Source organism: Primulina huaijiensis, chromosome 11 (assembly GCF_012295235.1).
Source record: "Primulina huaijiensis isolate GDHJ02 chromosome 11, ASM1229523v2, whole genome shotgun sequence".
NCBI lineage: Eukaryota > Viridiplantae > Streptophyta > Magnoliopsida > Lamiales > Gesneriaceae > Primulina > Primulina huaijiensis.
In genome coordinates, this window is record NC_133316.1 from 2,887,847 (window position 1) to 2,914,122 (window position 26,276).

At 34.4% G+C, this 26,276-nt stretch overlaps 2 protein-coding genes and 2 pseudogenes across 2 annotated transcripts; 3 read left to right on the top strand and 1 right to left on the bottom strand.

The window, feature by feature from the left end:
• Positions 1–230: 230 nt before the first annotated feature.
• Positions 231–6,422, bottom strand: LOC140988962 (protein XAP5 CIRCADIAN TIMEKEEPER-like; annotated as a pseudogene).
• A 1,056-nt stretch (positions 6,423–7,478) lies between these two features.
• On the top strand, positions 7,479–11,272 carry LOC140987493 (transcription factor bHLH121-like; annotated as a pseudogene).
• Positions 11,273–19,554: 8,282 nt separating this feature from the next.
• LOC140988048 (triosephosphate isomerase, chloroplastic-like) lies at positions 19,555–23,287 on the top strand. Its single transcript, XM_073456901.1, has 9 exons — positions 19,555–19,832; positions 20,034–20,060; positions 20,779–20,848; positions 21,474–21,597; positions 21,800–21,884; positions 22,026–22,158; positions 22,269–22,442; positions 22,644–22,726; positions 22,891–23,287. The coding sequence occupies exons 1-9, from the start codon at positions 19,626–19,628 to the stop codon at positions 22,945–22,947; spliced, it is 960 nt and encodes a 319-aa protein (XP_073313002.1). The 5' UTR covers positions 19,555–19,625; the 3' UTR covers positions 22,948–23,287.
• Positions 23,288–23,493: 206 nt separating this feature from the next.
• On the top strand, positions 23,494–23,931 carry LOC140987770 (uncharacterized). The gene has a single exon (XM_073456426.1). The coding sequence runs from the start codon at positions 23,494–23,496 to the stop codon at positions 23,929–23,931; it is 438 nt and encodes a 145-aa protein (XP_073312527.1).
• The last annotated feature ends 2,345 nt before the right edge of the window (positions 23,932–26,276 follow it).

Below are 26,276 nucleotides of genomic sequence, written 5' to 3' on the forward strand. Positions count from 1 at the left end.
ACAAATCCATGTTAAAAGATTTAAATTGCTTCCTGTATTTTTACCAACTTGACATGAGAGTTGAGGTATTTAGAAACACTGTTGAATCGTCCATGTCTACGTTGAGCACAAGAGATTTCATATCCACAGGTCGTATTGATATTTTATTTATTTCTTGTATCTTATACCGAATGGGGATTGATCTGAAGTAAAAAACGAAACATAAATAGATGAGCAGACGCCAAACAGCATGTTGAAAGATCAAAAAACACAGTTCTTCCGGTAGAATCGTTTGGGTTCAATCCTTCTTTTAAGTAGTTTACCATTAAGACTCCATGATGATCACCAACTTATAACTGATGTTCACGGTACAAGAAGATGAGAAATAGGTATTTTAGTTGACCTGATACACCAAGATAACGAAATCAATCTCCGTGAATCGTGTATCGCTCCCATTTCTTTGTTGGATCATATATCTGCCATGGAGGCAACTAGAATTAGATAACTGGGAAATGCTTTAGTCATCCAGATATGATACAAAATAAAAGGTTCACCATAAATTGTGATACAAAGAGCAAACTCACAAAAGTCTGTTTTTTTAGCACGTCTTTTATGTTGCATTTATAAGGATGGATTTGGTTTAGATGGAGGACTTGATTTGAAAAAAAAATTCCGAACCTTGATATCAAATGACTAAGATCTTGAATGTATTTAAAATGCATTACAATTATTAAGTATTGACATATGTTTTAAGTTGATAGCATATTAATTATTAACATATGTTTTAAGTTGATGGCGGATAAATTTCATGCAAGCTAGATTCATTCAAACAAGTCAAATGAATTTGAAATCACATACTTGGGATTCATTATTTCAAATTCTTCTATCCAAAAGCTCTTAGGTAAATTTCAAGATATACCAACTAAAGAAGATAATGTAGGATAGTACTGAAAGAATGCGACATTCATATGGTTTCAGCATTCTTATTTTCAGTAGAGACTCAGACAGCTCTTACACGATGAGGAGCTTATACAATAATGTCCGTGTTCGGTCAACATTTTAGAAGAGCATTTTTTTTAAGAAAATAAGATAATTTAAAATGTTTCAAGCTCCCCATTTTTGAAATAGTAAAAATAGTTCTTGTCAGTTATTTAACTCAAATGCTATACGCTCTTACATCTAGTGTTATCAAAACGAATTAGAATCTTCAATTTCAAATATTATACCTATCATACAAGTGGAGAGACTTACCTCCCATCTTGAAGCTGGAAATATGTGTTTATTCTTCTCATACCAATGTCTCTCCACAACTTTACCAGCATGTGACTGTTGAACAAGAGGGATCCATTAATCAGTAAACTGGTCTACAACTACCAAAGGGGCTACTAAAAAAAAAATAATAAAGTGAAGCCTGAATGCTGAATTTCTCGATGAAAAAAAAAACACTTAATTTCTCGTGGCCATGTAATAAACACTATGAAAATGCTATTTGTGGAGTGAGATGAGGAATGGCTGAAGGTGATAGATAACCTATGTTTCAAAATCGATTGCATCCTTCAGAAAAACTCTTAATAGGATTTTATGTTGACTACTGAACATTACTTCCCGGAAATAGCATGGGAATCATGTAAAAAACGAATACGATTATCCCAACATGCTGCTGCTTCTCAAGTAAGTTATATGGGACCATGCACGAGGAAAATTCTCAGGCAGACATACAATCATAGAAATCATGATACTAAGATGCATATCCGATGGAACATGCATTTACATATCTTCTAATAAGAAAAACTCACAAGTATGCTAAGATTTATTACCTCATCCTTCTCGATTGTAGCATCAGCAATGGTTCGAACATCCTCATGAACATCAAAGTGGAAAAGCTGTATAACAAATGCAAAAGGCAAACACAATTATAAGAGGTTTTCACAAACTAGCCCAATTTTATTTATTTATACAATAAGAAAGATATAGAAAGGTTTGAGTATCATCATGCACAATTTAGTAGTAAATGCAAGATATAAGCACAAACAAGTAAATTAAAACACATGAAAGTTCAAAACATAATAAATGAAAGTTGACCAACAAGAACAATTGCAAAAATGAGGCCACCCGTTCTGAAAATTTTTTAGCAGGTCTCACAGAACTGAATACTGCAAAAAGGGAAAATGAAATAGAAAAGGAGAAAGAGAAAGGAGAGGGAACAGAGAGAGGGAAAGGTTATTGTCACTGTTCGAGAGAGATTATATCATATGCTGCAAACGTATAAATCCCACTACTAGAGAATGTCCTAAAACTCAGAAAAAAAATCCCACAACTGTTCATTTGTTCTTGTGATCATAACTTCCATCTCACCAACATTCCGGGGCCACAATGTATTCACACCTGTTATTTAACCTCAAAAAAGGAATAACTGTTACGTAACAGTTTGGTTTGAAACTTTTTGACATTTAAGCAGTTCATTAAATAAATTCTCTCATGATATTGCCAATAAATGATCAACATGAAATTTTACACATCACACAAAATCATGGTTTATAACAAAGGTTACCAATAATAATTACATGGTGACATCTACTAAGTAGAAACAAATGCAGTATAAGTACAAATATGACTAGCTTTGTAATCCTTGAAGTTGTGATATTGAATTATTCATTTAAGCCTGAAGATGACATTACCGGTCCACTTTTCCCTCAAGCCTTGTTAACGATCAGCTCATAGAACTGTGTTGCTGCAACAAGGAAAAAAACACTTTCATAAGTGTAGCAAGACGCATAAAACACTTGCTTGTAGTTACTTCACCCTATATTTCAGAGCTAGTGTAAATATGGGACGTTTCATTGTCCTTGGCTGAAGATCTTACATGTGGGATGATGAGATCTTCTTTAACATAAAGTAAATTCTCCACTGACGTAGTCCGAACCTCTCGAAATTCTGGTGCAAGCTGCTGCTGAACAGAGCGAAGAAACTCCCCAATTTTATCACCTTTCCGAACCTGATTTGTACAATGATAAATACCAGTAGACAAAGTAAAAGAACTGCAAGAGAATAAAATTCCACCAACATGTAGGGTCAAATGTAATGAAAGAAGAGAAAAAGCCAATCTCAACCTGAATCACTCGTCTATGGCCAGTACCATCCCAATAGCTGTAAGTAATTTCAAGAGCCTCATCTAACACAAAAAACAGAAAGCGAACACGAGAATCAGAAAAACGATCCTTAGCACATCAACAATCAATAGAGCTACAGGACTTCTAGACAAACTTTTGATCTGCTGTTGTTCTCGAACCCACTGTTTCCGCAACCTTTCGCGCTCAGCTGGTTCCTCTGCCTCCCTCTCACTATAAGAGTATGCTTCAAACTCCAAAGGCCAAGGATAAGTAAAGAATCAAAAAACGTAGGAGAAGGTTGTGGTTATATGTATGAGGGGACGTTAGCTCACCTATCCGGTAAAAAGCTAGTTTCAACTGTAGGATCTTTGCCAAATTTTCTCTGTGCAGGCCTTTCAAAATCTTCATTTTCTTCAGACAGAAGGCAGATGATGCGTCAGAAAGAAATTCAAATGCATAAGAATATTCAACTTCATCACAAGAATAGCGATAGGAAATTTAAATTTACTCCAGCAGCAATGAAATAACTTACATGCCTATCTCCATAAATACTTCACAGGTAACATCATTTATATAACTGCCCTACATACTTGGAAAGGGAATTCAGGTTTTACAGCACCCATTTTTAAACAGATGCTTACTATGTTTTCACAAATTCCACTAAAATAGTTTCAGACAACACGACTAAGCAAAATGTGCCTTTTTAAGATAGGATTTTGAATCTTCGTCTTGACAGAGGGTCCAGAAAAGACAGAGACAAAGCAAAACACAAATGCAAACCACCTGTTCCAACAAGAGACAGAATATCAATGAAAACATGACCAAAATAAAGAAAAACAAGATGCAAAAACAAATCTTAAAAATATGTAAGGCACCCAGGGGCAAGTCACAATGACCAAAAGACTGACTTTGTATAGCCATCAAAGAGAAACAAAGGCAATAAACAAAAATCAGCCAAAAAAAGGCCATGGAAACATGAGAAAATAAGGTTCCTCTAGGAAAATTTAGAGGGAGCTTTCAAACCTTAGTTATACTAGCGTCAATGTATTCAAATTATTCAAAGAACATCAGTAGCAGCGATAAATACTGCAAAAGGGTGTAAACAGATGATACTCACTGTTTTCTTCATCTTCCTCTGCGCCATTCTCAAAATCATCAGCAAAAGATAGTCGAGGATCTGCCTTTATTTTCCTCTTCTTCAGCTTCTGCAGCTGAAGCTCCTCCTCTCTATACAGAGAAGAAACAACAGAAACACATACATAAAATGGGGGCCTAAAACCAAAATGTCAAATATTCACCAGGCAGAAAATTCACTCACTCTTGCTGTAATTTTAGGAGTTTTTCCTTCTCTTCCTCTTCTATTTTGTTCTTAATATTCACTCTCTGAAGCAGGAAGCACCATATCAACAAGTAACAATCCAAGAGTCCAAAAAGGGGGGAAGGGAGAGTAAAGTACCTTCTCAACATATTGTTCCCGAGTGACCAAACCAACAGTTTCCTTCTTGAATGCAGTCTCAATAATCTGAGCACAATTGACAGCAACACTCCAATTAAATACAGAAGAGTGACACATAAACAAGCATGCATCGTCAAATATTCAATATGATTCTTAAAAATAAACTGAAAATTGGATAGATTTTTTTCGCCCACTGTTTTAACTTTATTTAGCCTGCCATAAGACTTGGAATCATGTCGAAGCTTAATTTGATTGTTTATTGAGCTAGAGTTTCAAGTCAATCTCAGTACTTTACTGAGCTAGTGTCAAGTTAATCTCAGTACCTACATAATAGTAGGTATCACAAACACCCCAGCTTTGGCTTTCGAACATGAAACATAAAATTCGATCATGACTTGAATATTTCACCAAGACCTTCACTGTGGTGAAGCCTGATTTAGTTGCTAGTAGTGTGTTCTAAATGGAGGTCGAGGCAGCCACCTAGGCGGTAGGCGGCCCTCGACCGGGCAGTCCGAAGCTATCCGACGGGCAAGGTGGTCGAGCAGGCGGCCGAGGCTGTCAATGATTTTAAAATCCTAGTCAACTGTCAAAGTAAAATAATTTTAAAAACCAGTCAAATTCAATGGATTTTAATAACCAGTCAACTTCAATCAATTTTAAAAACCCTAGATATAACAAAAGCACATCTCACTTTTTTTTATTTACTTTTGGTTTCAAGTGTCCTCTACCATCAACCACCACTGGCTCAAACCACCTCAATCGGCCACCACCTGGCTCAAACAACCTCAATCAGCCACCACCTTAATTATCTTGTATATTTATTTGCACTTCGTCTTGATTGTATTATACTGTATGAAATTTTTTGTATGCATAAACATTATTTAATTACATAAAAAAATATGATTATTTGCAATATATTGCATGATTATATATAATTACCTATATTTGATAAAAAAATTCAACCTAGGCCGTCCGTGCCCAGGCGGCTGAGGCGGTAGGCAGTCTGCGGTTGAGGCGGTAGGCAATCACTGACCGCCCCGTCACCGCCTCTTGCCATTTACAACATTCATTGATCGCAAGCCTAACATGAGAAAATAGAGTTGCTTGATGTTTTTTCCAAACATAAAAAATCATTACAATGCACTTTTGAGATTGAATTACTTTTGGGGACCTGTGATAGTACTTGAACTTGGCTAGATTGTTTAAGGATCCAAAAGAACTCAAAACTCAAATACTCCATATCTTTTTTCCACACATGGCATAACAAAATCCGGCTTCAGGTCCTTGTTTCGATAAGCTTTACCAGATTCGATATTTTGAATACCTTCAATTGTCCATCCTTTTTATACAAGAAGTTAGAAAAGTACGTCATAAAATTACAGTATCTATAACAGAAGGCTTCGATCATATTACTCAATCTTTAAAGCTTGGAAATACCTTAATCAAAAAAGCCATTCACTAGCTAAATTAGATTAAATGTGGAGAAAAACCCACTTTAAAGCAGGAGTAACTCGAATTTCCAGCCACTTTAATCCTTCATAAAAGGGTATTGAACGGAAAGGCCATAATAAGCCAATTTTGATAGTGAAAACGCCTCGGAAAATGTTCATGATAAGATACCTCGGAAGTACTGGAGCCGAACTGGAGGAGACCCGGTTGGCCTTCAGAAGCAGCAGTTTTCTTCTTGAGCTCCTGGATCTTACGGCGCTCGGCTTCTCTCTGCTTCTCCAGTCGACGAATCCGAACCGCATCCTGCGCCGTGCCCACGTACCCGTCACCCATACCCGCCATGATGATTCCCTCCTTCAACTTAGGGTTCTGATTTTATTTCTTTTTCCCAGGTGCCACAGCTAAGTACTGCGTTCCTCTTGATTATTTTAAAATATCACTTAGCCCAAACTTTAACTCTAAATTCAAAATTTGCCCAAATGTTATAGAAACTACAAAATTGTCCTAAATTTGTAAAAAATTTAAAATTCCCCAAATGTTATAATTTTGTGTTTCGTTGGAAATAAAAATAAAATTATTTAATTTTTCTACTATATATTATCGAGTGAATTATATATTTTTATTATAAATATTTTATTGTATTTATTTAAATTTAAATCAATAAAATAACTAATATTCATAAAATTTGGACAAAGAGAAATTCTTTATATTTATAATATATAGCGACATTAATGTAAAGTATCTTTAAAGAATTATACCCAATGTACCGAAAATATTGTAATAAGATAACTTTTGAAATTATTTGAGAAAAAAAAACTATTTATTCATTTAATCAAAATTTCAAACGTTTTTTTTCAAAATAAAATGTAATTACAAAAATATAATCTAATGTACTTTATTAAATTTAAAACATCTATATTATAAAATTCATAATATTAATATAAAAATTAAAATTTTAATAACTATGTGTGATATTATTATTCAAAAACTAAGAAACAAATTATTATAGATAAATATGTTAAAAAAAACTAAAAGATTGAAATAACATATATATTTTAAACATTAATTTTTATCCATAAAATTTTTAATATAAAATTTAGTTTTTTAAGACCCAAGATCCTAGTTACGCCTCTGAATAATAAGTTTATATCATAAATATACATCATAAATATAATAAAGAAAAAAACGAAAGTATATTTAATGCAATATTTACATATCAAAAATATTTTTTTGATGGCCTCAATAATAATGATTACGTAAATTAAATTTTTTCTAAAATATAGTTTTATATTTATATATAATAAATTTCTAATTTATTATATTTGTTAATCATTAATTTATTACGCTTTATTTTATTTTAAAAAATAATGATATTTAGGGGGATGGAGCGTGTACGATACAATTAAGTAGGCGCGTGATGAAAGATATACCCATCATGAAGGGGAAAACTCTAAAATGGCCTAATTCAATGCGTTGTCGTATAAGCAAAGCATTAGTCTCCGAAATTGGGACTCCAAAGAGGTCTTGCAGTATCCGATTTCTATGAATTCCCCAACTTCTGGTTCCAACCAACAATCCGCTCTCAATTTCCCTTGCTTATGGATCAATTGAATTCCCGATTCCAGGACCCGAACAGTTTCCAGCCTTCGCCTGATGCGCTAGTGCCGTCCACTCGTCCCCACGACGATTGCAGGTCTGAACCTTTTGATTTTTCTTGCATTACGTTTTTTTCATTCATTTTGGCGTGTTCATGTGCATGGTGCTGATCTAGAGAGCGTTGGCGTCGTAATTGTACAGTAAGTACACGGATGAGGTGTAGCAGGTAAATACAGGGGGTAATGATACGGCGGTTTAGTTTGCAATTCTATTCCAAAAGATTAATGTACCTAGTTAATCTGTCGTATCTCCCGCATTGTCGGAAAATGGGTCCATTGGACAAAGCTGGCTGGTTTTTCATTTCTTTATTGAATCGGTCTCTTTATTGGTGAATTGGATTGACCCTTTTCCTGGATTACGAGACTAAAAAATTATATCAATTAATTTGTGTAAATAGCATAAGACCAACATCTGTTGTGTGTGAAGATGAATAATGCATCTTGTGTGAAAACTGTGGTGCATCTTATCGAGGTAAGCATTGAGCGTATGATCATATCGACAATAGCCAACAAATATTTAAATATCTCACCAAATTTCTAAAAGTGTTAGCTTTGCCTTCCAAATAACACTGATTTACTAGTTTCGCAATCCACATTGCTTTAATGGCCTCCACTCAATTGAGTTCCCTAGTTGGTATGAGACTTCAATCATGATCAAATATGGTTATTCAATGTGTTCTTCAGCAAAAAGCTTTTTAAGTTGTGTATGTTCTGCAGGCCATGAATGTTTGTCACATATTCCTATGAGTTGAAAACTAAGGGAATTGAGTTGAAATAAGTTAATATGTTGAGTGAATTCGAATGATCTTTAATAAAATTTAATCAAACAAGTTTACCTTGATTCCAAACAGTATCAAATTTTTAGTGCTCATACCGTGTGCATTTTTGCATGTTGTCTTTGTGCTAGTTGCAACCACACACTATACTGAATAGGACTTAAGTGGTTTTATGGTAGTTTTCAGCAAATCATCTTTAGAAGTTGTTGGTTATAATTTGAGAAAGCGAATTCTTTTGATCGAAATGGTTGTTACTGGGTTTCCTCAAGCTTTTATAGTCATTTATTATGTATGTAGGTTCTATGAAGAAAATATTCATGTAGTATGTTCATGTAGGGGTGTCAATCGGGTGGGTTGGATCGGGTTTCGGGTCAACCCGCGAAAGTTTTTTTTTTTTTTTTTTCCAACCCGAACCCAACCCGAAACCGAAGCAACCCGAAAACACCCAACCCGAACACGAACCCGTATAACCCGTCTAACCCGCGTAACCCGAATTTTATTTATTTTTTTAAATTTTTTTAAAAAAATTAATGAAAAAAATTCAAAAAAAATAAAAAATAATAATAATATTTTAATTTAACACATAATAACAAAATTTCCGATTTAAATTTGAAAGTTTAATCGTAGAAAATTAAAAGTATATTTACTAAATCAAATAAAAAATTGTTAAAAAAATAAAAATATGCAAAATAAATATTAAATTATGAAAATTCATCATATAAATATACAATAAATTTTGTTCAAACATTAAATATATAAAAATATAGGTAATATTTTCAAAAAAAAAAGTTCGCGACCCAACCCGAAACCCGCCTAACATGGCACTAACCCGAATCCACCCAACCCGAACCCGAAAAACCCCAACCCGAACCTGATTTTTTTCGTGTTGGGTCGTGTCGCATTTTGACACCCCTATGTTCATGCCATAAATTTATTAGTTCAACTTCAGAGCTGTTTTCAGAGTACATTGTTTTTCTAATCACGTGATTTAATAGACCGGTTACTTCATCATCTTATCATATATTTGCCATTTACTGAAAGAAGGAAGCAGAAACAAAGGACTCTACTGATGCGAGAAAAGTCCAAAAGGCTGATCGTGAGAAATTAAGGAGAGATCGTTTGAACGAGCAATTCACAGAGTTGGAGAACACTCTTGGTAAACCCATGTGTGTTTGTATTCCCAATCAATTATAAAAAAATTGAGTTTCTCGAATATGTCATGCTAGTATTCCCAATAAATTATTAAAAAAATGATTTTCTCGAGTACATCATGCTAAATGCAAACAACCCAATGCACACTTATGTTGCACACTGCCTACTGGACTTGAAATACACATTTGAAGAACTTGCAAGACTTGTTTCTTTGAGCACTGATTTCTTATACATCAAGCATATGGAGCTCCAGAGAAGCTAATTTTGCCTGGCTAATAGTAAAGAACAAATAGATGTTGACACTATTTCCCGACTAGAATTTTATTGTTAAGCATTTAAGAAAACTCGCGAGACTTTTTGTCCCCTCATTTTTACTTGGTTAAAGCATGTGCATTTATTTTATACCATCCTATTGCATGGAGCAATTGTTGTACTTACACTGGGAAAATGTGAAAATATTTTATTGTGATTGACCATTATTTACAGATCCAGATAGGCCTAAAAACGACAAAGCTTCTATACTCACGGATACCATTCAAATACTAAAGGACTTGGCTACTCAAGTTGACAGACTGAAAGCCGAGTACACAGCACTTACTGAAGAATTCCATGAGGTAGTCTCTTAAATCCAATATCGAAAGCCTCAATAGCCAGTATCAACAGAGATTGAGGACCATGTATCCATGGGCTGGAATGGATCATTCTGTCGTCATGCATCCATCTTCCTATCCTTTTCCTATGCCAGTCCCATTACCAACTGGACAGATCCCTTTACATCCATCATTGCAGCCATACCCATTTTACGGGAATCAAAATCCCACAGTTCCTAACCCATGTTCAGCATATGTTCCTCATATGGCCCATAATTCCATGATGGAACAGCAGTCCAAGCTATTAGTCTCACAAGTCATGCAGGAAGGTAGCGTCTCTCATAATTCAAGCAAACAAGACCCTAGGAACAAGTCACCGGATGGAAAGAGTAGAATAGAGAAAAGTGACGACTCAAATGATATTACCACAAATCTAGAGCTTAAAACACCTAGATCTGCGTCAGAGCAAGAAAGCACAAGCCATGTATGATTGTTAGGGAACATGACAATGTTTTTGAATTTTTTGAAACTAATCGTTGAATGATAACATCAGGATTCCTTGTCGAAGAAAAGAAAAGCTAAGAGAATCTCAAGGAAGGAAACCAGCCTCACGAATGTTAGTTCTTCCAGCAGATGTTCTTCCACTCACAGTACGCAGCCCTCCTCATGTAATAGTATTGCCTGTGGCAAAAAAGTAGATTCATGATAAAGGTTAAGGAACTATATTAGTATGATAGTGTTTCCTTTCACCTCGATCAACATGTGCTCATTTTCTTAATGTGTCCTCTCTTCCATGGATATGGCATACAAGCTTGGGATGGGTAAATTCGACCCTAAGAGAACGGTTTCACCCCATGTGTAGATCGATGATTCTTCCATGGATATGGTATACGGGCTTGGGATGGGTAAATTCAACCCTACCCTAAGGGTTTTACCTCAAGTGTATTGATCCTACACTTGGGCTAAGACCCCTGGGGTAGGGTTGAATTTTCCGTTCGGGTGATAGAATTTGATTGGACTTTAAACGGACTCCTTAGTTTGTGATTCTGGGGAGTTGTCCGTAACTTTTTATTTTGTGATAGCTAAGAATGTTGTATTTCTTGTATATTTGATGATTTTTTTTTCGAGCGCCAATTTATGGCTCTGTTAAAACCATTAACAGCTTATTATTATTGTCCTTGATTTTAATTATAAAATGAAGCCTAATCTCACCTCCAATATGTCAAGACGAACAACCGCTTGGGAGGGAAATATATTTTTTATATATGGAAAAATTGTGTCGAAGTCTATGTACAAGCTTTTTATGTATAGGGATGATAATTTTATCCGCAAGTTTGGGGTCTCATAGAGAAAACCCGAAATGGGACGGGTTTGGAGATTTTTCAAATCTCCGAAACAAGTCAGGAACATGTGTAAGAATGTTATTCTCATTTCCGAACTCGTTCTGAGGTCTTTGATAATATCATTATTATTACTAATAAGAATGATTTATCCTAATAATTAACTAAAAAAACTCAAATTCATAACATTCAAATCTCGTTCATGAACCAACTCGTCATTTCATGATAATTATGTGGTTTCATTTTTTTTTTTGTTTATTAAAACCATGAAGTACAAAATTTTGTATTGTTTAAGTAATGTTAGTATTTATATATGTAATTGGATTATTGTATCAATATTTTTAAGCGAATTTGAAAACTTTTTTGATTATATTTGAAGCGGTGATGAGAATAATGGTTTAATTTACGTCATGTCGGGGATGATGATGACAAATACAGCCCATCTTGTTACCATTTATAGATTATTTGAAGCGAGGATAAGGACTTGGATGAAGATTTAATGTTCACGAAGTCGGGATAGAATTTTCAGATCAATTAGATAGAATCGGGTATGAGGCTCGATGGAGACTTAATCTCCGCTGGGATTAAATAGAGAATCTCTAACTAGAAAAAACAATGATTTGGACGAAGATATCCCGTCTCACCCCATCGCCTTCCCTATTTATATACGAGTCATATACAAGGCAAAATAAGAAAAACATAAAAGCGAAAACATGACTTCAAATAATTAATGCTAACCAATATTAACTAACACACCCCCTTCAAGCTGGGAACAAAATATGTAAATCACTCTTGGACAAAAAAACCTTTTGTTAATCCTTACTCGACTCTTTGGTAAAGATATCAGCCAATTATTGTGAGGTAGAGATATGTGCAGTTTGAAGACAACCAACCTTAATCTTATATAGGATCAGGTGACAATCTATGTCAATGTGTTTAGTATGTTGATGTATTTGGTATGTTCATGGAACGTAGGATTGACGGAAATGTGCAAAGCAACATTATTGTCATGATATAATGTAGCTGGTTATGCAAAAAAAAAAAAAAAAAACTTCTATATCAGAGAACAAACTAGTTATCCAAACAATCTCACTTGAAGTTGTGGTTGTGGCTTTATGTTCTGCATCGGCAGAACATCTAGAAATCGTGCTGTTGGAACATTTCATGTTCGCAATCTTGTTTTTGATGTTAACAAAACTTGTTATTTTGTTTCTAATGATTTATCGAAGTGCGTAGGAAGTTGAAATTGATCAGACTTCGAACTGATCAGTTAACCGGGCCGAAACTGAAGCTTTCGAGAAGCAAACTGAAAGTATCAACTGATTGCCCAAACTGAACCATTTCAACTGGTTGTTCAGTTGATAGGTTATTCAGCAGAAGACCTTCAGAAGCCCGTCCAGCTGATGAAGAGCTCAACTGATGAAGAGTCAAACTGACCAGTTCAACTGAATCAGTGAAATCAGTTCAGCTGACGAGTCGACTGATTTCATCATACCAGTTCAAGACCAGTTCAACTGACCAATAAGCATCAGTTTGGAATCAATCAGTTTGCAGAACACGACAAGCTTATCTAATAGAATCCAGCTACGCACAATGATACAAAAGCATTTGTACTATCAATTGTACAATAATAGACGTTGCAGAAAAATTTAAAGCCAAAATTTTCCAGAATGATTGTCGGAAAAGTCGAGACACAAATTTCAATGAACACATTCAAGCTACAACGGATACAATTATTGAGTCTCACTGTACGATCAAGCTTCCCGCTTATAAATAAAAGATGAAGTTCAATGAGAAGTAAGAGATGGAAAAACAACAGAGAAAAGAAAGGGCACACATATTGCATATCAGCTTACAAAGAAGCAATCAGCCCAGTTGAAAGAATACACCAAATTTATATCGGCTTAGTTTAGAAACTTATTTCCCTCAGTGTGTGAGAACACCTTCTCGTTGTAATCATTGTTCTGTTCACACACACACACACCACTCACAAATACAGAGAGTTGAGCTTATAGAATAGCTGAATGAGTCTTGCACAAAGACGTAAAACTTGTGTATGTAGTCTTTGACACAGAGACGTTAAACAAGTGTTGGCTGAAAGATGCTGCCTTTAGTCTAGACTAGGAGTTCAATTAGGCAGTAGGGTAAGTCCTAAGCTGAGTGGATTTATACAAGGTGTTGTATAAATCAAAGTCTTCTAGTGGATCCTACCCGAGGTGGTAGAAAGAGTGACGTAGGAGCAGTTGAAGTCTTCGAACATCCATAAACATATCTTGTGTTATTTCTGTTTAAATGCTTGTTTTTTGTTCTTAACTGATATGATCAGTTCAGCTGATATCAGTTCAGTTCTTTCCCTAACCGAACTGATATAAGCTAAAACTGATCTCATGTAATTTTCAGTTATTCAGTTGCACAAGATATAAAACCTATCAGTTTTCTTAATGAAGGATTATTTCGATTATTTTCCACTTTGTTTGTAACCAAACTCGATCTAATCCATCGGTGTATACACTCTTAGAACATGAGCTATTGAAGCTCATGTAGAATATTGTGTTTGAAGCACCTTCGTAGGTGTTAGAACCGATCCTTCACATGCTCTGTTTTTTTTGTTCGCCAAGACACTAAAGAATCACCCAATTTAATGCAAAAACTAGTAAATGATCTTTGGGTCATTGGGAAAAAGGCCCAATCTGAGTCACAGTAAGAAGACAACTTTGAAGAACTATTGGCAAAGAATGATATTCTCATACCAAGAGACCCCTTTGAGTTATTTGACTATCTGTATGGCTGCATCAGTATGTGAACGTTTAAGAGAACACATGAATTGACTCAAGTGTTGATCCGCGTATCAAATAATAGGTCTGGTAATGGTGAGGTAAATCAATCGTCCCACGAGACGTTTTTAAGAATTCGGATCGTCAAGAACATCATCCGATTTACTAGTTGATTTAGAATTTAGCAAGAGATCAAACTCATGAGCGGTAAGTTTCTTATGTTGTTTTGTTGGGGTGTCAAATGTTTTAGCTCCTAAAACTCCAGTTCAGTAATAAGTTCTAAAACATACTTCTTTTGATTAAGGAATGTACACTCTATGGAATGTGTTATTTCAACTCCCAAAAAATATTTCAATGGGCCAAGGTCTCGAAGCTCAATTTAAAAATGAAAAAGCTTATTTAAATAAATAATGACATCCATTTTGTCGTCATTGATAACAATACCATCAATATATACCACTAAAAAGGTAATGTTGTGAGCATCACGATTAATGAATAAAGAGTGGTCATGATGGGATTGTCTATAGCTACGTAAATCATCACACCAGCAAATTTTTGATTCCATTGTCTCGAGACATGTTTAAGGCCATATAAAGATTTGCGTAATTTGCAAACTTTATTTAGACCTTGGACATTATATCCTAGAGGCAATTGCATAAAGATTGCTTCATCCAAATTGTCATGAAGAAAAGCGTTGGCAACATCCATCTGAGTCAAACTCCAACCACGAATATCAATCAAACTCAATAAATTGTGAATAGTAACAATCTTAGCTGTAGTAGAGAATATATCATGAAAATCCACTGCAGCTTGTTGTGTGTAGCCTTTTTGCTACCAAGCGTGCTTTAAACTTATCCACTTAACCATACGGCAAAAATTTCAGTTTGTATACCATTGACACCCTATTGGCTTAACATGAGGTTGCGAGTTCTAACTCCATTGTACGCTTCCATCTAGGATCCGCAATTTCTTCATGGTAAAAACATGGTTCAATGAGAGAGAAAATATCCACTAGAAAACTTTGATATGCTGGAGAGAATTTGGAGTAGCTAATTTGATTAAAGATAGGATAAGAACAAGAAGTGGTATTGGCTTGGGGTAAAGTGGAGCAAGAAAAATATCTGGTCCAGATAGATGGTTGAGTAGTATGAGAAGATCAAAGCAAGGGAATAAAATATATGTGGGAAGAGGAGGAAAACCATCAAGATTGGTTAATGGACAGCTTGAAGAATCTAAAACACCAAAAAGACAAGGATCCTCATGTGGGGAATAATCTGGAATGGAGATTAACTCAAGGAAACAGGACAAGTCCGAGATTTCTTGGCAAATGGAAATAAAGATTCACGAAACACAATGTCTTTTGAAATAAGAAATCTCTTTGTTTAAAGATCCATTATCTTGCATCCCTTTTGAAGATTGAAGATCCCAAACATACACAAGCTTTAGCTCTAGGAAAGAATTTGTGGTCAGGATGCAAGGATGTTTCATAGCAAATGCACCCAAAAGCTTTCAAATGATCATAAAAGAGAACTTACGAAAGAGGACTTCAAAATGAGTTTTGTTATCGATGAGAGGACTGAGAGTGTGATTTATAAGATATACCGCATTCAAAACACAATCTCTGCAAAATTGTAGGGGAATAGAGGACTGGAAATGCAAAGACCTTGCCAATTCAAGGATATGATGATGTTTTCTTTCAACTATCCCATTTTGTTGGGGAGTGTATGGACAAGAGCTTTGATGCAAAATCTCAAGAGATGCAAAAATGGATCTACACTAGTATTTAAAGAAATCTAATGCATTATCAGTCCTAATGGTCTTGACTTTCGAGAAAAATTGAGTAGCAACCATGTCCTAGAATTGATTGAGGAGTCTAAGGATGCCTAACTTAGATTGCATATTCTTGTTTCCCTCTAGAAAAATCATCCACAATCGTCAAGAAACATTTATTTTCATTATAGGTGGGTGTTCCAAAAAGACCCCAAATGTCTATATGGAGCAACTCAAACAACGAAGAAGGTTTAAACATACTAACTTTAGGAAAGCTCAACCTTGTTTGTTTCGATCTAGGACAACTGCACAGTAAGTCAAATTCAAATTCAAATGTTTTGATAGAAATGGAAACTTATGCTCTCTAGATGTGGACATATGTCCTAATCTTTGATGCCACAAATCATCATTAAAAGAACTACATGAAATTAAAGTATTACATTGCAGTATGCTAGGAGATGTATGATGGTCAACTTGAAGATAAGAAGGCTTGGACAATGTTGTATATAGGTTATATAGGCCTTGTTGCTCCCTACCAATCAAAATTATCCTCCCACTTTTGAGGTCCTGAAATATACAACAATGCGATAAAATGTGACATAACAATTGTGGGATTTTGTGAATTTGGAAATGGTAAGGAGATTGAATCGAAAGTTGAGAACATATAACACATTGTGGAGAAGAATGTTGTCTGAAATAGCCATAGATCCTATATTGCTAACTACGAGTTGATTACCATTTGACAACCTTACACAACTAAGGCAAAGACACAAAGACTTAGCATCGTGCATCAATGAAAAATTACCAGTCATGTTTTCGTTAGCCCCGATGTCAATAATCCGATCTGCAACATTGCACTTAGAGGTATGTCCAGCCATGTTTGCATTAGTGTTCGATGAATATAGAGTATTTCTTCCCAGCAGCTGCAAAATCTCGGCATACCTAGCAGGAGTGAAACTAGAACCAACTACAGGAATCATCGAATGAGTCTCATTGTCTCCCCCATCAACTGTGTGAGCAACAGTTCCTGTCTTATGCTTATCACAATCTAGACCTGGACGTTTTAAGTTTTCTTTCCCTTGTTGCTTATGTAGTTTATGCCCTGGTGGATAGCATATCAACTTGAAACAGTCTACCTTAATGTGTCCATTCCATCCGCAATACTCACGTGTAATTACATCCTTCCTTCACTCATCACCATGACCTTATTTTGAGTAAAAACCCAAAGCAGGTTGATCAGGTAGGCAATCTATGTGATTCTTATTGAGAAATTAATGAACAAGCCTATCCAACTATTGGTAGAGGTGTCATCATCAAAATTTGGCTTCAAATATGCATGTAAATATCATCCAATCTCATAAAAATTGCAACAATTGTTGTTGTTGATCATACTCTACATATTTATGCATCGTAGCACGTTCACATGACGACAGAGTTACCAAAGAGCTATACTCGTCCCATAGCTTCTTGAACTTACAAAAATATACAGAAATTGAGTTATTTCATTGAGTTAGTCTCCCAATTTCTCGATGAAGAGAAGAAATTCTAGATCCATTTATTTTATCACATTGATCCTTTAAATCCATCCAAATCACGAAAGCATATATTGAATATACAATTCCACCAAATATGTCTTTCGAGACAGTGTTCATGATCCAAGACAACACCAGCATATTACATCTTTTCCCACTGATTCAATGTGACACTTCCAACAGTAGGAAACTTACATGTATTGTCGATGACTGCTATTTTATTTTTAGCACGAAGAGCGATTAATATAGCACGACTCCAAACCCCATAATTTTCAAATCATGTATTGTTCAGTAACAATGTTCATACCTGGAGTATTCCCACGGATGAAGAATAATGGATCATTGAAAATATTGGTTTTAGCCATGGATCTATTGATTGTAGCTAGATATCAAGCACTAATTCAGCAACAAATAGCCAAAAATCGCAGAAACACTAAACAACCTCAATCGGTTGAGTACGAAAATCAGCTACGATCGCCAATAACTGATGGAGAATCTACGAAAAGCCTTGCGCACAATCTCCGGAGGGAAAAAATTCACTAGAACTTTTATCTGAATACCATATTAGGACGAACAACCGCTTGGGAGGAAAGTGATATTTCTTATATATTGAAAAATTATGTCAAGATCTATGTTCAACCCTTTTATATATGAGTCCTATAGAAGGCAAATAAGAAAAACGTAGAAAAAAAACACTTCAAATAACTAACGCTAACAGACACTAACACAGTTGCGCTTGCTTCAATGACGTCATTTTTTTAAAAAAAAAATATTATATTTTAAAAGAATGGTAAGGATAAATTTGGACATTTATTAAAATGATCAAATATAAATAATTGTATTATATTATAGATGATTTGTATCATTAATATTTATAATAAATATGATGTCGTTAATCTCCTTTTTATAATATGACAGAAAACTTGCTCATTAATAAATATTTATGTTTTCATTTCATCGAACATAATGCTGAATTAAAATGAAATAGTTAAGCTAATTATTTAAATTAATAATTTGGTGATAAACAAATTCAATTAAACATAAAAATAAATTGTTACGGTATTAATAATAAAAAATAATGAATATCTAAAGAATAGTTTTTCTTTTGGGTTAGATAATATTTGTGCTTGACGTAAGAATTATTTCAGGCTTTATTTTGGGATTTGATCACTAGGATTAAAACTTACTTACAAAAAATAATAGACGAGGGATTTCAAGTCCATAAATTTAAAACATAACAAATAATTTTTGAGTAGTCTTGTGAGATGGTCTCACGAATCTTTATCTGTGAGACGGGTCAGCCCTACCGATATTCACAATAAAAAGCAATACTCTTAGCATAAAAAGTAACACTTTTTCACGGATGACCCAAATAAGAGATCTGTCTCACAAAATACGACCCGTGAGACCGTCTCACACAAATTTTTTGTCATAACTTTTTGACCAGGGTTGCATTTGATGGATTTGATTCAAATGAAACCTTTTAATTTGTGAAAAATTTTAGAAGATATATCTATGTTGAATTTTAGTTGACATTTATTAAATTAGTATTAAAAATATCTGATGTAACGTGAATTTCAGCTTTACTTGAATTTATTTGTCCAAACAATACTAATTTGAAAAATTAAAAATATATATATATATATATTTATTTATTTATTTGAATTCGATTATTTAAAATTTAAGAATAAGAAACAAATTTTTGAAGATGTTTTTGATTTGATTAATATTATTTTTAAGTGATATTTTAGAAAAATAAAATTGGTCAATTATTTTATTAAAAAAATAATCTGCTTAAATGTATTTGAAATATTCAAGTCGTTTTTAAAAAATATTTGCTGGTTAAATTAGATAATAAAATATTTCATTATTTTCTATACATGGCGATTATTCTTCACGCTCCTTTGAGACGCGTGACACCTGAGTAGACGTGCACCATGGAATTCAACGCCACCCGTTCAAATTGAGGGAAGGATAGAGAGATATCACTGAAGCATCAATAGACTACACTGACTTAATTACTGAACCTGTGAAATCCACGAATGGCGGTTGTCTCCACGTCACTCGGCGCCGCTGCCGTGGCACAGCTTTCCACTCACTTCTCCGGCCTCAGGAAATCCGTTCCGAAGCTCGACTACTCTAACTCCACCTCTAGCGACTCGTTGTTACAAAACGTCGAGTCTCATCTCCGCATCGCCTCCTCCGACAATGCTTGCCGTGGCGTTGTTATGATGGCTGGTTCCGGCAAGGTCAATTATATATCTGGCTTTTTTACCTTCTTCTATTATGTAGATGATGTATTATGTACATTGCAGATCTGAAATACAGGTAATGGTTGTTCTGAAATTAGTGAAAATTCGATGGATAGAACTTTTGCTTTGATAACCCGTTCGTGTTCTGCTCTTTCTATCTTCCATCCCTGATCTTGATGTTTATTTTTTCACTTGCAGTTCTTTGTTGGTGGAAATTGGAAATGTGTAAGTATCATTTTGTCATCGGAATGCTTCTTAGTTTCGTTCCATAGCCTGATTTTCTGGCTTCAACTAGTCAGAGTGTTGTTATTTATGGAGAGATTGATTCACATTACGAATTCTAAGTTATGATTGGACCTTGGATCTATGCATCAGTTTGCTTCTCTAACTTTGAAGTGTCAAAATTAAACGTTTACGAAGCTATCAAAAACTGAACTTGAAAAGTCTAAATTTCCAAAGACTTGATACAAATATCTATAGCTTTTAGATGTTGTGTGAATGATTTACCATGTAATTACGTTGTCTTATCATAAAATGTTCTAGATTTTCCTCTACTTTCAAGAACAATGTTACGTATTGACATTGCTTGAATTGTCAATGGACAAGACTTCTTTTCATTGTAGATTCTTCTTTAAGATTACTCGGAGAAATATTCCTTTTTGTTCTTCATAAAATTTATTATAGTAACGCGAGGAGCAATTTCTTTTGCAGATGACAAGAATTGATTTTTTTCTATAATTTTTTGCTTTGGGTGCTTTATATTTTCATATATTTTAATCAATTAATGGTGATATCATAGATTTCATCTGTAATATGTTTCTCCTATCTTCCTTGGAGTATTTCACAGTCATATAGTGCGAGGTCTGATGAATCATTTGTGTTTTATTTTCAGGCCTTCCCTTTTTTCTCAGCTAATTTACTTTTTCTTGAAACTTTACTTTAGAATGGGACAAAAGAGTCTATTAGCAAGCTGGTTTCTGAAATAAACAATGCAACATTGGAGTCTGATGTTGGTGAGTTCTCCTTTTTAATATCTCATATCATGTCTTAAAGACAAACTCACAGGGTTTTATGTTTTCTTTAGTTTTTCCAATAATCACTGGAGCTTGAGTTTCACCATTTCACGGGATAGTCTTTTGAAAAGTGAACTTGTTTCTCAAATTTTTAGCTATGTTTGATTGCAGTGTAGTTGCATTCTGATTTGCAAACAAGATAACTTAGTTCTCTCTCTTTTCCGTACCTATTTCCTAGCTTATTGCATATAGTATTTTCCCCATAGTTCAGTGTAAGTCATGGTTTAAGATTAATCTGTTGTTCTGATATGGACTGCAACTATATCAACTGAGAAGAATTCCAATCCCTTAAAGAATTTTTGGAGGTAGTTGTAATTTTATCTGAACATTCTTCCCTTAATTGACGGGGAAGCAGCACCATGAAATAGTTAATGTAATGAACTGAACTTGTTGTTTTTTGCGTATTCTGCTCATTTTATACATAGAGAGATAAAGAGAGGGAGTGTTGGTGGGCCATCCATCTGAGCTCATGGATGTGTTATCATTATGACATTTAGAATATAGAACACTATTCGAATTGAGACCACCAGATTGATCTTAAATTTTTTGCTTTTCCCTTTTGTAGATGTTGTTGTAGCACCTCCATTTGTCTACATTGATCAAGTAAAGAACTCACTATCTGATCGGGTAGAGATAGCTGCTCAGAATTGTTGGACTGGAAAAGGTGGTGCTTTTACGGGAGAGATCAGGTGTGTGCCACACTTTCTACATGCAATGATCATACCGATATTATTTTTCTGTTTAAAGATGCAATAGTGTGACAGAAGCATTTTATATATTTTAATCTGTTTTCGGAAAGACTATGAACAATGATTTCGATGTTTCATGGTGTTTGAATGCTAAACGTTATAAATTTTTTTGGATGTATGATGTGTTGACATGATTGCACAGTGCGGAGCAAATAAAAGACCTTGGGTGCCAGTGGGTTGTTCTGGGGCATTCTGAACGTAGACATGTAATTGGAGAAGACAATGAAGTAAGCGAAAATAGAAGATCTTTTGATTTTGTCTTATTATAAAAAATGAAAAAGGAGTATTTTGCATTAAAATTTACCATTTCCAATTCTTGCCAACTCTATTCCACTTTATAAGGCCTTATCCACCCAAATCCTATACAGTTTATTGGGAAAAAGGCTGCATATGCCTTGAGCCAGAATTTAGGAGTAATAGCATGCATTGGGGAATTGTTGGAAGAAAGGGAAGCAGGAAGAACTTTTGATGTTTGTTACCAGCAGCTGAAGGCTTTTGCCGGCAAGTTTAGACTCTCTTATCTCTCTCTCTCTTTCTTTGTGTGTGAAACAAGAATTTTATGCCAAAACATATTGTTTAATCTGTTCTCTGTCTTTTGCTTTTATATGCAGATGCTGTTCCAGACTGGGATAAAATTGTGATTGCATATGAGCCTGTATGGGCAATTGGAACTGGCAAAGTGGCTACACCAGATCAGGCACAGGAAGTTCATGTAGCTGTTAGGGATTGGCTCAGTAAGAACGTGTCTGCTCAAGTTGCTTCTAAAACTCGGATTATATATGGAGGTACATTATTTTCAGTTTAAACCTTGAGTTTTTAGAAATTGACCTGCATCTATATTCCCATGAAAAAGAAAATTTGTACTTTTCCTACTATTACTCTGATTATTCGGTTCAAACTTCCTATCTGCCATTTGCTTAGAATGCTAGTATAGAACTATAAATATATTGTTTGTATGTTCTGAACATTAACGAGTTTTTTCTCAGGTTCGGTCAATGGAAGCAACTGTGCGGAGCTTGCAAAGCAAGAAGATATTGATGGATTTCTTGTGGGTGGTGCTTCCCTAAAGGTGACACTTCTATTCTTCAAGAAGAACTGATTTTACCTTTGATAATTGACACGCTAACAATGATAATAAAAGTTTGTTGGTGGTGCGATGCACTTCTTTCTGTTTTTTACTTTTTGCTTTTTAATCTCTTGATATGTTGATGCTCACACTTACACTTGCTGCAGGGTCCTGAGTTTGCCACCATTGTCAATTCCGTTACTTCCAAGAAGGTTATGGCTTGATTGTTTGTTGGACACAAAAGAATGGATCAGAGAATCACTCATACGAGATGGATAAATGTGTAACATCACAACCTGCCATTCCCTCATCCGGTATCTACATGACATCCTCTTATAAGTAGCGCCTCATTTTCCTTCATAATTTTGAATAACAAATATGATGAAGCGGAATCATAGAGTTCACTGACATTTTTTTTCCCTGGAGCGGTTCCGTTATGGATAGTATGTAATATTCATATTAGCTAAGCGATGTCCTGGTTGATATCATACCATGATTTGTAATTTGTCTCTCAACTGCTTAAACACCCGAAAAATTATCGAGGCTATTATGCTTTATTTTTCATGTGGCATGAGTCGAGTCGAGTTGAGCATCTTGAATTTAACATGTTTAAGATCTGTTCAATAATGTAATTAATATAGGCATCAAGTCTGAACATCTTTAATATGAGAATCCACACTCAAAGCATAGATGCTAAAGCCACCTCTGGAGTAAAAGCATCTCTCACCTTTATCCCCCTATATTAAACACCACTCCTCTGCAATAGGAAAATGAAAGAAATGGATTGGGTTTATACCAAGAGAAGGGGTCCAGAATGGAAACAAGGCTGGACTGATCAAACCTTGGCTTCCATATCCGCCCCACCGCTGCCACTCGTGGCGGTTTTCTCTATCGTCATATTCTTGTTATCATTGTCTCAATACTCTTCCTACAAAGAGCATGTACAAAATAGTGTAATAAGTTTCAAGTTATTGCTCTTCTTGGTGCCTGTGTTCTTGATCTTTTTCGTGCGTTCGAGGCCCCTATCGGGTGGGGGATTTGATTTGTCAAAGTTCTCACAACCTGGACGCCAAGTGAGGCAGGAATTCTCCCGTGGGATGGCCGGATTCCCGTGGGGCATGGCGGTGCTGGTGGTGGTGTTGCTTGTGCTGGTGTCGTACCAATCGAGGTTTCAATCCAAGTGGTTTCCCTTTGGCGGATCCGATTAGTTATTGAAGTACACATGGTTTGGTGCGAGTCTAAAAAGATAAGTAATCTCATTTGGTTATGTGCTAAGACATCCTATATCACTCAAATACATCGTACTGTCTCAATTCGGGCATCAACTGAGACATATGTAGAAATTATTTGTTCACATGAGATGGTAATAAAATGTTCAAGAAAATCAAGATATTTATAAGTTTCATGTCACTTGATTTGGATTCGATCCCCTTACCAAAAGATAATCGATGGCCCTTATGTAACCACCGATGGCGAATTTAATTCAGGCAGCATAAGTGTAAATTTGAAATGCATTGTGAAATTAAAATTAATTTCTTTTTCTAATATATGGAGCTTTGAAAATCATCTTTTATCAACATCTTAATCAAAGATGAGTCACGAAAACAAGTAGTCGTTAGCTTCTTTATTTATTTTTTTTTACTTCACCACGTTATCCCAATAATGATTCTTTGAATTTTAGTCGATTCATTAATTATTACACTTAAATATTTATTATAATGTCTATGTGGAAGGTAACTCGTTTCAAATAAAACTCCTAATATTCAATTTAAAATCGTTTTGAGAAACAACTACGTCTATATTTTTTTTTCGAAATAATAAAATTTTACGATGTACATCAAAATCAATATATTAGTCCACGTTCAAGATGATATTGTAGGTTTCATGGAATTAAATAGTCTTGTATATAATGTTCAATTGATAGCTGCGGCGGACAACATAATTGCGTGTCCTATCCCCGCATAAATTTATGAGACATTATGATGACCAACACTACATATAATATCTAATCAAAGATTAACGAATAACCTAAATAAGATATTCGTCTCACAAAATACGACTCGTGAGTCCGTCTCACACAAATTTTTGCCATATATATAAATAAGAGATTCGTCNACACATTTAATGTAACATAGAGCGATGTTCAAAATATATAGACATGCATCATATTTAACAATATTTTTTTTCTATTCATTTACTAGTATACTTTTATTTAATTAAAGGTATTGTAATTAACTAAATATTGAAAAGATAACAAACCATTTATATAATTACTCGATAAAAAATATTAAAATAGAAAAATTATTTGTATAATTGATATTTTCAATTAATTTCTTAATTTTTGTGGAAATTAATTGGGACGGAGATAATAACACTTTGAATATTTTATTTACCGACAAAGAACTAATTGAATTTTGAGCAATTAACATGACACGCATTCAGATAATAAATGACAAAAGGGCGGTTGATCCATGATGTGTAGTGACCCTATCGGTCTATGATATTCTATTTAATTCATCGATTAAATTTTTTAATATGAAAAATTGGTTAAATAACACCGATCAACTTTTTTTTTAAGAAAATGATCTCTTCAAGTGTATTCAATACACTTGAAGTGAATACACTTGAAGAGGTCATTTTCTTAAAAAAAAAGTTGACAAAAAAAATATCTACTTTCTAATCTTTATGTATTTTTTTAACCCAAAATTTTTGTTGAAATGGTTGATTAAATTTTTTTGTCAACCTATTTCCAAGTTTTGATGAGAGCTATAATTCAATAATCGTGAGCAATATTCAAGATTTGGTGATTGGGGGACTCCCATGGAATCCGCTTCTTGTTTCATGGTAGCTTCCCATTGATTGAAATCTTTTTATAGTTGAAGAAATGGATAAAACCGAAAAAATCTAAAACAAAAATACATATATTTGGGAAGATAGATTTGAAAACATGAATTTCAATTATAATTTTATTATTTACAGTGAAATAATAGATTAAATATTAAATTTAATTTTTTTATGGCGTGGAATCCACCACTGTTATTTTTCAATGCATACTGGGTTAATTCTTAGACTAACGTAATAATCTGAAAATCACGTTATTCATGTAGACCACACCGGACAAGCCTTGTATGACAAAGTCTCCCAAGAAGGTGTTTGGTAAGAAAATAAAACTCATGATCATTGATCAAACGCTCACGTATTCCACCAACTCGAACACCGCAGTAAAGATAACTCTTTATTTTATTTATTTACACATTAATTACATTAGGTACAATATATTTCAAATGAAACATTATTAAGTAAATTTGAAATTTATCTTAATTATATGAAATACTATATAAACATGCAAAATAGATTTTAAGTTCATAGTCTAATTTATCTAAAACAACAAAAAATATATTTGACTATATTTAAAATCTAGTGATTTAAAATCAATCTATAAATCCAAATACAACACGAATAGGTCTCTTATGAGACGGTCTCACGAATCTTTATCTGTAAGACGGGTAAACTTCACCGATATTCACAATAAAAAGTAATACTCTTAGCATAC